Genomic DNA, 13,983 nt, shown 5'->3' on the forward strand with positions numbered 1-13,983 from the left:
TTGTCTTGTTTTCCATTTGTGTCTTTTCGCTGTTTGAAAAAATACTTTGTATTCCATGTACTCGTACTTCCTGTTTTTTTTTTAACGTTTCATGATGTCCAGTGCTTCACATATGCATCATCATCATCATCATCATCGTCACCATCATCATAATAATAATCATCGTCACCATCATTATCATTGTCATCATCATCGTCACCATCATTATCGTCACCATCATCACCATCATCATCATCATCATCGTCACCATCATCACCATCATTATCAGTCATCATCATCGTCACCATCATTATCATCGTCATCATCATCGTCACCATCATTATCATCGTCATCATCATCGTCACCATCATTATCGTCACCATCATCACCATCATCATCATCATCATCGTCACCATCATCACCATCATTATCAGTCATCATCATCGTCACCATCATTATCAGTCATCATCATCGTCACCATCATTATCATCGTCATCATCATCGTCACCATCATCATAATAATAATCATCGTCACCATCATTATCATTGTCATCATCATCGTCACCATCATCATAATAATAATCATCGTTACTATCACTATCATCGTCATCATCATCACCATCGTTATCATCATCATCTTTGTCATCATCATCATCATCATCATAATCATCATCATCGTTTAACGTCCATTTTCCATGCTGTCATGGGTTGGACGGTTCAACTGGGGTCTGGGAAGCCAGAAGGCTGCACCAGGCTCCAGTTTGATCTGGCAGTGTTTATACAAATGGATACCCTTCCTAACGCTAACCACTCCGTGAGTGTACTAGGTGCTTTTTACGTCCCACAGGCACAGGTGCCGGACGAGGCTGGCAAAAAGGCCATGATCGGATGGTGCATTTTACATGCCACCGGCACGGGGGCCAGGCGATGCTGGCAACGGCCACGAACGGATGGTGCTTTTTACGTGTCACCGGCATGGAGGCCAGTCGGGGCGGTGCTGGCAACGGCCACGTTCGGAATGGTTCTCTTACGTGCCATCGGCACTGGTATCTCAGCTACAATTTCCATTGATGTTGATCGATTTTCATTTTCATTTTCACTATATATATATAGGCGCAGGAGTGGCTGTGTGGTAAGTAGCTTGCTTATAAACCACATGGTTCCGGGTTCAGTCCCACTACGTGGCATCTTGGGAAAGTGTCTTCTGCTATAGCCCTGGGCCAACCAATTCCTTGTGAGTGGATTTAGTAGACGGAAACTGAAAGAAGCCTGTCGTATATATGTATGTGTGTGTATGTTTGTGTCTGTGTTTGTCTCCCTAGCATTGCTTGACAACCGATGCTGGTGTGTTTACGTCCCCGTAACTTGGCGGTTCGGCAAAAAGAGACCGATAGAATAAGTACTGGGCTTACAAAAGAATAATTCCCTGGGTCGATTTGCTCGGCTAAAGGCGGTGCTCCAGCATGGCCAGTCAAATGACTGAAACAAGTAAAAGAGTATAGATGTAAGTATGTACATATATGTATGTATATATGCATATATATATCTATATATATATTATTTATATGATACACACATATACATTAACCTCAACCAGTCGCTCTTAATAATCTTGAATCATCTAACAATGGCCAGTGTTTCGTGTATGTTTGTGTCGGTATCTTTTATTTTGTACTTGTTTCAGTCATTTGGCTGTGGCCATGCTGGGGCACCACCTTGAAGAACTTTTAGTTGAATGAATCAACCCCTGAACTTAGGTTTCTGTGAAGCCTGGTACTTATTCCATCAGTCTCTTTGCTGAACTGCTAGGTTACAGTGACATAAACCCATCAGCATTCGTTGTCAAGCGATAGTAGGGGTCAAAACACAGACACACACACAAATATATATACATACATATATATATATATATATATATATATGACACGTAAAAGCACCCTCCGTTCGTGGCCGTTTGCCAGCTCTGTCTGGCCCCCGTGTCGGTGGCACGTAAAAGCACCATCCGTTCGTGGCTGTTTGCCAGCTCTGTCTGGCCCCCGTGTCGGTGGTACGTAAAAGCACCATCCGTTCGTGTCCGTTGCCAGCCTCGCCTGGGCCCCGTGCTGGTGACACGTAAAAGCACCATCCGTTCATGGCCGTTTGCCAGCTCTGTCTGGCACTTGTGCAGGTGGCATGTAAAAAGCACCCACTACACTCACGGAGTGGTTCGCGTTAGGAAGGGCATCCAGCCGTAGAAACACTGCCAGATCTGACTGGGCCTGATGAAGCCTTCCAGCTTCACAGACCCCAGCTGAACCGTCCAACCCATGCTAGCATGGAAAGCGGAAGCTAAATGATGATGATGATATATATACACGCACACACACAGATGAGCTTCTTTCAGTTTCTGCGTTCCAAATCCACTCACCACGCTTTGGTCGACCCAAGGCTATAGTAGAAGACACTTGCCCAAGCTGCCATGCAGTGGGATTGAACCCAGATCCATGCAGTGGGGAAGCAAGCTTCTTACCACACAGCCACACCTTTCATAACAAAATTCATGCAAAACAAATTCAAAATCTGGAAGAAATTGCTTTCATTAAAAAAAGTATCCCACAGGTAAGTTACCTGAGATGTGGTGACATAAACTATAGAGTTGGGAGGTTGTTATCACACACTGCTCTACTTCCTCTCCTGTGCGAATACATTTATAGTTAAAGAGTGCCCCTTTTCTTTCTTTGGCCTAAAAGGAGCTTTGACAATTACAGCAATTCCCTGATGAGTAGCTTGGTTATTGCCATGGAGAAAGCCCACAACACTATCACCAATTTAGGAGGAGCTCAAAATGCTTATTGTTCTTATGAATTGTCACATTGATAGTCATACATCTATATGAATAGATACACATTTAGTTAACACCAGAAGTACCGAGCGGTCATTTATCACCAATTCTGCTTATTACATTTTAATTTCTACAACTGTATTGAATGTGCTATCATGAACATCATATCAAGTATATGTGCATAGATATATATTTTTATGGAGAAAGCCCACAACACTACCATTTTAGGAGGAGCTCATGTTTTTAAAAAGCATATCGCACAGGTAAGTTATTTTACAAACTATAGAGGTGGGAAGTTGTTACCACACACAGTTCTTTCTCCATTCCTGTGTGAATATACAGTTGTAGAAAGTGTCCCTTATTTATTTACTTTTTTGTCATAGAAGGAACTTCCACAATTACATCAATTCCCTGATGAGTAGCTTGGTTACTGCCATGGAGAAAGCCCAGAACACTATCACCAATTTAGGAGGAGCTCAAAATGCTTATTGTTCTTATGAATTGTCACATTGATAGTCACACATCTATATGAATAGATACACATTTAGTGAACACTACAAATGCCGAGGGGTCATTTATCACCAATTCTGCTTATTACTTTTTAATTTCTACAACTGTATTGAATGGTGCAATCATGAGCATCATTTCATGTGTATAGATATATAATTTTTGCATGCAAATAAATGCTAAAAGAATGCATTTTCAAATCCTTTATTCACTGCATTTGTTTATATTTAAAATAAATTCTATTACATAAAAATTTTCATTGGCAATCAAAAATGATTGCCATGGTCCTTGCACTAAGAAATATTGGTATTTCCTGTGTTAATCTTTTAGAATTTAAATCAGCCATATCCGGCCCAAATTCTCTACTTATTTTTTAATCAAACTAGCCAGACTTGGCCTCTTATGCCTACCCGACAATGTCATTCTAAAAATAAACACTCCATTCAAATTTGAAAGCTGTCAGATAATGCCCGACGAATTCAAAATAATGTGAATACGTTTGTGTATAGTTAAGCAACAACGTCAGGAGAACAATTTACCACAGGTATCACAGTGATAAGGCTTCTCACCTGTATGGAAACGTTTGTGAGAAGCAAAGTGGCTACCTTGAGAGAATGATTTACACAAGAATATGGCTTCTCTCCAGTATGAATACGTTTGTCAACTTATATACTTCAGGAAAACAATTTGTCACAGACATCACAGTGATATCGCTTCTCACCTGTATGGAGATGTCTGAGTTTAGATAAATTACAACTCACAGGGAATGATTTAACACAGATATCACAGTAATATGGCTTCTCTGCTTTATGGTCACGTTTGGCCACAGACATCACAGTGATAAGGCTTCTCTCCTGTATGAATACGTTTGTGTCTAGATAAGTCACATTTTTGAGAGAATGATTTACCACAAACATCACAGTGGAATGGATTCTTCCCTGTATGAATACGTTTGTGTGTAGTGAAGAGACTGGCTGAAGAGAATGATTTACTACAGACTCCACAATGATCTGGTTTCTCTCCTGTATAGATATGTCAGTGACTAATTAAGTACTTATAGGAAATGATTCACCACAGATATCAGTCATATGGCTTCTCTCCTATATGGAAACGTTTGTGAGTAGCTAAGCTGTCACTTTGGCAGAATGATTTACCACAGACATCACAGTGACAAGGCTTCTCCCCAGTATGAATACGTTTGTGTACAGTCAAGTTATAATTTCGAGAAAATGATTTACCACAGATGTCACAGTCAAATGGTTTCTGCCCTGTATGAATGCATTTGTGTTTAGTTAGGGTAATACTTTTAGAGAAAGACTTGCCACAGATGTTGCAGTGATATGGCTTCTCCCCTGTATGAACACGTATGTGAGTAGTTAAAACACTACTTTGAGAGAATGATTTACCACAGATGTTACAGTGAAATGGCTTCTCTCCTGTATGAACGCGTATGTGAGTAGTTAAGATACTTTGGTCAGAGAATGATGTACCACAGACATCACAGTGATAAGGCTTCTCTCCTGTATGAAGACGTTTGTGTGAAGTCAAGCTACCTTTCTGAAAGAATGATTTACCACAAATGTCACAGTGAAATGGCTTCTCTCCTGTATGAACACACTTGTGATAATTTAAGGCACTTCGGTTGGAGAATGACATACTACAGACATCACAGGGATATGGCTTCTCCCCTGTATGCAGACGTTTGTGTCTAGTCAAGTTATGTTTTTGAAAGAATGATTTACCACAGATGTCACAGTGAAATGGCTTCTCCACTGTATGAATACGCTTGTGTTTAGTTACATGAAGTTTTTGAGAGAATGATTTACCACAGATGTCACAGTGAAATGGTTTCTCTACTGTATGAATAAGTTTGTGCTTATTTAAGTAAGCCTTTTGAGAGAAGGACTTTTTACACACATCACAGTCATGTGACAATTTTTGTTTCCCTTTTTCTTCTGGAAAAATCAGTTCCTTTAATTTCCCACTCTTTTCCATTATTTTTCTTCGAAAATCACAATATATATATATATATATATATATATATATATATATATATTTTCTTCTTTTCTGCTTCTAGAGTTTTTTTTGTTTTTTTTTACAAATATTTCATTTACTGTATTTCAGTCCATTGTTACTTTTGTCTCAAAACTCTTTAGTGAATTTATCCAAGAGACACATCTTGTAGACACTCTGGCCAGTGATGTCCAGAAGGTTTACTAATAACACATTTCAGAGTAAATATATCAGAGGAATTCTGCCATAGATTTATAGAAACAATCTTATATATCTGTTCTGTACAATATTTTCATTTTGGTCTTTAACCCTTTAGCATTCAAACCGGCCATATCCGGCCAAAATATTTAACCTGTTTTATATTGAAACTGACCAGATCTCGCCTCTCACCCCAGCCCTACCATGTCATTCTAAAACTAAAAAATCACATCACTGAAATCTCTAAACTACAAGATAATCCAGGATTAATTCAAACCATTTTAGATAAATAAACATCACATTTGACAGAATAATCTGAACACTAAAGGGTTAAAAGATGATAAATAATGAGAATGTATCTTCAGTTATGCCAATGTCATCTGATATTCTGAAATAATAAAGAAACAACAGTGTAAGATATAGAGGCTACTTAAAAAAATACAGATTCAACATTTCCATAAAGGTAAGTTCTAGAAATAAACATTTACCTGAACAACAGAACTTTTTAATTTATTAAAATTGACATGAGAAAATCTTGTGTGTAGCTAATGTGTTTGTAAACTCCAGCTACACATTCACATTTATATATATATATGTAAAGTTGAAGTTGTCTGTGTATGGCAGGTTTGGTAGCCTTCAACTAACACTATCTCCTCTGAGACCCTGCAGCGCAAGTTGACCAAAATTGAGAGTATGATAGAAGAAGACTTGCTCTTCTTTCCCACCAAAAATTATTTACATCAAAAAGGTGCTTTTTTTCTATGAAACGAAAGATTGCCAAAATCGATATTTTAATCTGCAATCTCAATTACAATCGGGTTGAAAGTTGGGGAAAATTTTCTTGAAAATAAAAAAATGGACCTGCAACCTATTTTCAGTCCTAAACATAATGTAGCAATACCCACAGTATAACAATTGGGGAGGCACATGGCCTAGTGGTTAGAGCAGCGGACTAGCGGTCGACGGATCGCGGGTTCGAATCAGAGACCGAACGATGTGTGTGTTTATGAGCGAAAACACCTCGGCTCCGGCAGAAGGTAATGGTGAAACTTCTGCTGACTCTTTCGCCACAACTTTCTCTCACTCTTTCCTCATGCATCTTGCAGCTCACCTGCGACGGACTGGCGTCCAGTCCAGGTGGGGAACCTATACGCCAGGGAAACCGGCCCTTATGAGCAAGGCATGGCTCGGGAAGGAACGAACAACACAGTATAACAATTACGAACACGTTGGGAGAAATAGGAAATTACTCATTTTGCCCCGCTTACTAATTTCGTCCCCATCCTATTATCGGGAAACAAGCATTCGATAAATTATAATAAAGCATTGGATTCTCAGCATTTCTGTGGTTGGAGTTTATTTTAAGAACATTTCCTCAACTAAAACACACAACAAACAAACTTAAAGAAGAAACGATGGAGCGTGTAGGAGGTTCCCGCCATAGCTAGAAATAGCAGCCAAATGTGGAACAGATCAAAGGACATCTGAGATACGAATTATTAAAAGATTAAATGTTTTTATTGTTTAATACTCACGAAAATGTTTTTACAAAGGATGGTGTTGTCGTTGTTATGAGTGCTTCAGGTGGTTGAGAAATCTATTATAAATGTGTTTGGGAGTGAATTGAGAGAAATTCTGGAACCAGACACGTGTGTCAAGACGTAATGAATGGAGACGGAAGTACGTTTCGTGCGCATGCGTATAAAATACTGGCTTCAAATTTTAGCACAAGGCCAGCAATTTTGGGGGGGTGAAATATTGGTTTCAAATTTTGGCACTAGGCCAGCAATTTTGGCAGAGGGGTGGTGCGTAATTTGATTCCATGGACCTCAGTTGTCGAATTCCAGAAAAAAAAGGATATTTTCTAATGAAATTTTCAACAAATTCGCTTCAGATGCTGTAGATTACGACTGTGAAAAAGTCGTTTTGTCTTCTGCTATAGCCTCGGGCCGACCAAAGCCTTGCGAGTGGATTTGGTAGACGGAAACTGAAAGAAGCCCGTCGTATATATATGTATATATATATATATATATATATATATATATATATATATATATATATATATATACTAGCAGTATCGCCCGGCGTTGCTCTGGTTTGTAAGGGAAATAACACACATACACACACACATATATATATACATACATACGACAGGCTTCTTTCAGTTTCCGTCTACTAAATCCACTCACAAGGCATTGGTCAGCCCGGGGCTATAGCAGAAGACACTTGCCCAAGATGCCACGCAGTGGGACTGAACCCAGAACCATGTGGTTGGTTAGCAAGCTACTTACCACACAGCCACACCTGCGCCTATATATATATATATGTATATATACGACGGGCTTCTTTCAGTTTCCGTCTACTAAATCCACTCACAAGGCATTGGTCGGCCCGGGGCTATAGTAGACAACACTTGCCCAAGATGCCACGCAGTGGGACTGAACCCGCAACCATGTGGTTGGTTAGCAAGCTACTTACCACACAGCCACTCCTGCGCCTATATATAAAAAAATACAAATTTTACGGAAAGTGACGATGTTCTTCAAATGTAAACAAATACACATGATGTAAACGGGACTAATATCGAAAGAATACCCTATGGTAGAAGACACTTGCCCAGTGTCATATAGTGGGATTGAACCTAGAACCATGAGGTTGAGAAGCAAATTATTTACCACATAGCCACTCTTGCACCTATGTATATACACCATCATCATCATCGTTTAACGTCCATTTTCCATGCTAGCATGGGTTGGACGGTTCAACTGGGGTCTGGGAAGCCAGAAGGCTGCACCAGGCTCCAGTCTGATCTGGCAGTGTTTCTACGGCTGAATGCCCTTCCTAACGTCAACCACTCCGTGAGTGTAGTGGGTGCTTTTTACGTACCACCGGCACAGATGTCAGACGAGGCTGGCAAACGGCCACGATCGGATGGTGCTTTTTACGTACCACCGGCACAGGTGCCAGACGAGGCTGGCAAACGGCCACGATCGGATGGTGCTTTTTACGTACCACCGGCACAGGTGCCAGACGAGGCTGGCAAACGGCCACGATCGGATGGTGCTTTTTACGTGCCACCGACACAGGTGCCAGATGAGTCTGGCAAACGGCCACGATCGGATGGTACTTTTTACGTACCACCGGCACAGGTGCCAGATGAGGCTGGCAAATGGCCACGTTCGGATGGTGCTTTTTACGTACCACCGGCACAGGTGCCAGACGAGGCTGGCAAACGGCCACGATCGGATGGTGCTTTTTACGTACCACCGGCACAGGTGCCAGACGAGGCTGGCAAACGGCCACGATCGGATGGTGCTTTTTACGTGCCACCGGCACGGAGGCCAGACAGGGCTGGCAAACAGCCACGATCAGATGGTGCTTTATACGTGCCACCGGCACAGGTGCCAGACGAGGCTGGCAAACGGCCACGATCGGATGGTTCTTTTTACGTACTACCGGCACAGATGCCAGATGAGGCTGGCAAACAGCCACGATCGGATGGTGCTTTTTACGTGCCACTGGCACGGAGGCCAATTGGGGCGGTGCTGGCAACGGTCACGTTCGGATGGTTCTCTTATGTGCCACCGGCACTGGTATCACTTTTATTCATTCACTTGTTTGTCATTTTTGACAGTGGTCATGCTGGAGCACCGCCTTTAGTAGAACAAGTCAATTCCAGAATTTATTCTTTGAAAGCTTAGCACTTATTCTATCAGTCTGTTTTGTTAAACCGCTAATACTGTAATTCTTTTGTGTGTGTGTGTCTAGGTGTGAGTATATACAAACAATAGCTTCTTTCAAATTTCATATACCAAATCGACAAGGTTTGGGTCAACCTCAGACTATATAAGAAGACATTTGACCAAGGTGCCATGCAGTGGGACTGACCCCAGAACAATGTATTTGGGAGCAGGGTTTTTACCACACATTTATGCTAATTGGTTTTGACACTTAGTGAACTGGCAGAATCGTTAGCACGCCGGCAAAATGCTTAGCGGTATTTCGTCTGCCGCTAAGTTCCGAGTTCAAATTCCGCTGAGGTTGACTTTGCCTTTCGTCCCTTCGGGGTCGATTAAATAAGTACCAGTTACGCACTGGGGTTGATATAATCAACTTAATCCCTTTGTTTGTCCCTTCTGTGTTTAGCCCCTTGTGGGTAGTAAAGAAATAGGTATTTCGTCAGCCGCTACGTTCTGAGTTCAAATTCCGCCGAGGTCGACTTTGCCTTTCGTCCTTTCAGGGTCAATTAAATAAGTACCAGTTACGCACTGGGGGTCGATATAATCGACTTAATCCGTTTGTCTGTCCTTGTTTGTCCCCTCTGTGTTTAGCCCCTTGTGGGTAGTAAAGAAATAGGTATTTCGTCTGCCGCTTAGTTCTGAGTTCAAATTCTGCCGAGGTCGACTTTGCCTTTTGTGGTCGCTTAAGTAAGTACCAGTTACGCACTGGGGTCGATATAATCGACTTAATCCGTTGTCTGTCCCCTCTGTATGTAGCCCCTTGTGGGTAGTAAAGAAATAGGTTTTGGCACTTTTGTAACAAAACTCATGGAAAACAAAATTTTGCGATCTGAGAAAAATTGCCTTTATTAAAAAATATCCCACAGGAAAATTGTCTTAGCTGTGGCGACATAAAACCCTGATTGGGAGGCAGTTACCACACACACTTGAACCACATCTCCTGTGTGAATACATTTATAGTTAGACAGTGTGTCACCTTTTTTCCTTTTCTGTTCTGGCATAGAATGAACTTTGACAAATCCAGCAATTCCCTGATGAACAGCCTGGTTTTTGCCATGGAGAATGCCTGCAGCACTACCACCAATTTAGGAATTTAAAATGGTTATTTTTCTCATGAATTGTCACGTTGATAGTCACACATAGGCGCAGGAGTGGCTGTGTGGTAAGTAGCTTGCTAACCAACCACATGGTTCCAGGTTCAGTCCCACTGCATGGCATCTGGGGCAAGTGTCTTCTGCTATAGCCCCGGGCCAACCAATGCCTTGTGAGTGGATTTGGTAGATGGTAACTGAAAGAAGCCTGTCGTATATGTGTATATATATATATATATATGTGTGTGTGTGTATGCGTTTGTGTCTGTGTTTGTCCCCCTAGCATTGCTTGACAACCGATGCTGGTGTGTTTACATCCCCGTTACTTAGCGGTTCGGCAAAAGAGACTGATAGAATAAGTACTGGGCTTACAAAGAATAAGTCCCGGGGTCGATTTGCTCGACAAAAAGGCGGCGCTCCAGGATGGCCATAGTCAAATGACTGAAACGAGTAAAAGAGTAGAGTACATCTCCCTCAACCTATGTCTTCCACCCACATGTAACAAGAAAACTTTTTACACACCCTACCCCCAACAAACCAATCTACATCTCTTCTTCACATTCCTTCCATACACTATGCCTACCTCTCACTCCCCCAATCCTGTCCTCATGGTGCTGTTCCTCTTTATCATTGCTATCGGTAGCGCCCTGACCCTATATAATACCCAGCTTGTCATCACTCAACGCCCCCTACACTCTAATCATGCTTCCTTTGCAGTATCCTATTCCTTTATTACCCACAAGGGGCTAAACACAGAGGGGAGACAAACAAGGACAGACAAAGGGATTAAGTCAATTACATCGACCCCAGTGCATAACTGGTACTTATTTAATCGACCCCGAAAGGATGAAAAGCAAAGTCGACCTCAGCGGAATTTGAACTCAGAGCCTAACGTTTCTGCCAGCTCACCACCTTTGCAGTATCCTGTCCCTTATATTATGACGTTTAAACCTCAAGGGTATGCCCTGGCCCTTGCCACCATCTATATCTCTTTCTTCCCTTACTCAACCATCCTCATCTATGCTCTAATCCCCTCCCTAGTGAATACGCCCATCATTTTGCCACTATCTCCATCGTGTTGTCTCCCACCCTCTATCTCCTTCTCCTGCATTTCCCTCAGGCTGGGTAACCATGTATCTCCTTTGCGGCAGCACACCCGTTTCTGTCTTCATTCCACATCTCTCTCTCTCTCTCTCTCTCTCTGGCCTGGTAAACTTGTACTTCCTCTACAGCAACGGACAGATCACAACAACAGATGCTGCCCAACACACAGAACCAAACCATGAAGATGCTACAGAATTTCAACTATGATACAACTCCCACTGTTCCAGATAGAGTTCGTTAAAACTTGCCAAACCTGTTACTTCACAATATGTAAGACATTTGCCATGTATTTTTATAAGGGGTTGTAATAAATAATAGTTGCATTGAATTTACCTGGTTCTTCTTGTCATTCTTTTATATAAAGGTAACTCCAGGCACACAAACTAGACCAGCCACAGTTAACTCGCCAGCAAAACTCATAACCAATGCTACAGAATTTCAACTGTGATACAACTTCCACTGTTCCAGATAGAGTTCGTTAAAATTTCTGATGGTTCAACTGGGGTCTGGGAAGCCAGAAGGCTGCACTAGGCCCAGTCTGATCTGACAAAGTTTCTATGGCTGGATGCCCTTCCTAATGCCAACCACTCCGTGAGTGTCATGGTTGCTTTTTATGTGCCACCGCATGGGGGCCAGGCGAGGCTGGCAACAGCCATGATCGGATGGTGCTTTTTACGTGCAACCTGCACGGAGGACAGACGGGCTGCGCTGGCAGCGGCCACATTCGGATGGTTCCTTTGTCTGTGTATATGTCTATAAACTACTCGTAGTAATACCTGTCATTAATTGGGTAATTGCTTTTATTCTTTCTTGAGAGCCACATTCAGAGTATTATTATATGTATAGTTTACCCCTCCTGTATGTGTGTATTTTATAAGAGAAAAATGAAATAACTGAAGTAGGAAAAAGACCAGTTTCATACACAGGCTTCTGTTTTATTTATCAAAACACTAATGGCAATTATATACTCTTTACTCTTTTACTTGTTTCAGTCAGTGACTTTGAGTAAGTCCTCAACACCACCGTCTTCCTTTCAAGCTCTTTTAACCATTTTTTGGGAGCTGTCAAGTCCCACACAAGAAATTCCTTTGCCATTTCAACACAAAGTTCAATTACAGTTCAAAATGTAAGAAAATAAAACAAGACACAAAAAAAGAAGGGAAGAAATAAAATAAAAAATAACAGTTCAAAAAAGAGTTCTTTTATTTTTTAAAATAAACGAAAGCTTTGAAGAAGAGAGTTCAAATCCAGGCAAAGAAATAAATTAATTTTCGGCTGAAAAGGTTCTCCTGGCCAAATGTACATAGGTTCCTTGGTATGAATCGTCTTTACCCGTAATTGGTAAAAGAAATCCAAACACAATACTGGCTACAGCCAACGGTAACTGTAACAGGTTCTAATCATTCGGGCGAGGATACGTCCCTCCACTGTTTTTTTTTTTTTAATGAATCCAAAATATTCACACTAAATTCACAAAACAGCAGGCGAAATTTGTTAACAAAAAATAATAATATAACAAATTACACCCAGCTCAGATAAAACACAATCACTTGCCTCGACAACCTTCTCTGTTTTTGTTCTTTTTTCTTGTAATTGGCCAGAGCCAAAACACTCACGTCCACCTTGCAAAAACAGTCCTTCCTGCCTTGGTAATCCTTGGTAATCCACAGACACAAAGATAATTTTCGCAAAGAAATTAATCTTTGCAGAGGGGCTACGCCTCCTCGAAAACACAATTCTCACTGCAAAGTGAGTCTTTATAGGCGGCCACAGGCAGGAAAATGTCTGGAGCAGACTGGAGTCTATTACTCACCAAAAAATATTAAATACAGGGCAACAAACTCCACTAAGCCCTCAAAAAATACGACAAACGTCTACCTGTAGTCGAGCCTCAAAGTTCAATATTTCACGACGAAAGACGTGACATCAAGCAGCAAGAACTCGTGGGCTGGACATAGACATTAATGAACGATGGTGATGGAACAAAGATGGTGATGGGAGAAGACGAAAGCGCCCGCCGACCCCTGCTTCTCTAAGACAATGTCCTTTTTTTCAATAAGTTCAAAAATGTTCAAAATTTTACAAATGTCACAAGAGGCAATGAACCTCTTTTTCAATATGATGCACAGCATCCACAGGTTTCAGTTACCCGGCCGACCAGCGCTCTTGCTTCCTTGAAACACTCACCCGCTTCCAACCAGGCCGCACAAGTAGAAATGTAAAGGTATTCGCGATCCTGCACAGATCATTTTCCAATAGGAGCTCCGCAGCTACCTGCGAAGGCCACTTAGGGTCCTCTGTGCAGGACCGGAGACCCTTCCATTGGCCTCTCCATTTCATTTTCCTTATCTTGTTCTCCATGGTCCCTCCCTTGTGGAAGAGGACCACATAATTGACCTCCGACGGTTCATCTACCTGAGGAGGCTCGGGAGAGGCCGTCTGTGTGTCAAAATCCGCCTGCGGCGTCCCGTTTCTTTTCTTTTTTCCTTGGGCCGCGGGAGGTTTAGGTTCCGGTGTTGCACACAACGGA

The 13,983-nt window shown here is 41.7% G+C and overlaps 1 protein-coding gene and 1 long non-coding RNA gene across 2 annotated transcripts in view; both read right to left on the reverse strand.

The window, feature by feature from the left end:
* Positions 1-2,686: 2,686 nt before the first annotated feature.
* Positions 2,687-4,165, reverse strand: LOC118768566. The gene is made up of 2 exons (XR_005004376.1): positions 3,383-4,165; positions 2,687-2,909 (listed from the first exon to the last, which is right to left on the reverse strand). It is a non-coding gene; the product is annotated as an uncharacterized LOC118768566 (long non-coding RNA).
* Positions 4,166-4,287: 122 nt separating this feature from the next.
* Positions 4,288-13,983, reverse strand: part of LOC115226701 (zinc finger protein 665-like) — a 35,358-nt gene continuing 25,662 nt past the window's right edge. Inside the window, exon 3 of the mRNA XM_036515266.1 lies at positions 4,288-4,459. Within this exon, the coding sequence (XP_036371159.1) occupies positions 4,388-4,459 (72 nt within the window). The 3' untranslated portion in view covers positions 4,288-4,387. The remainder of the gene's footprint in view (positions 4,460-13,983) is intronic.

This window comes from Octopus sinensis, linkage group LG30 (genome assembly GCF_006345805.1).
Source record: "Octopus sinensis linkage group LG30, ASM634580v1, whole genome shotgun sequence".
NCBI lineage: Eukaryota > Metazoa > Mollusca > Cephalopoda > Octopoda > Octopodidae > Octopus > Octopus sinensis.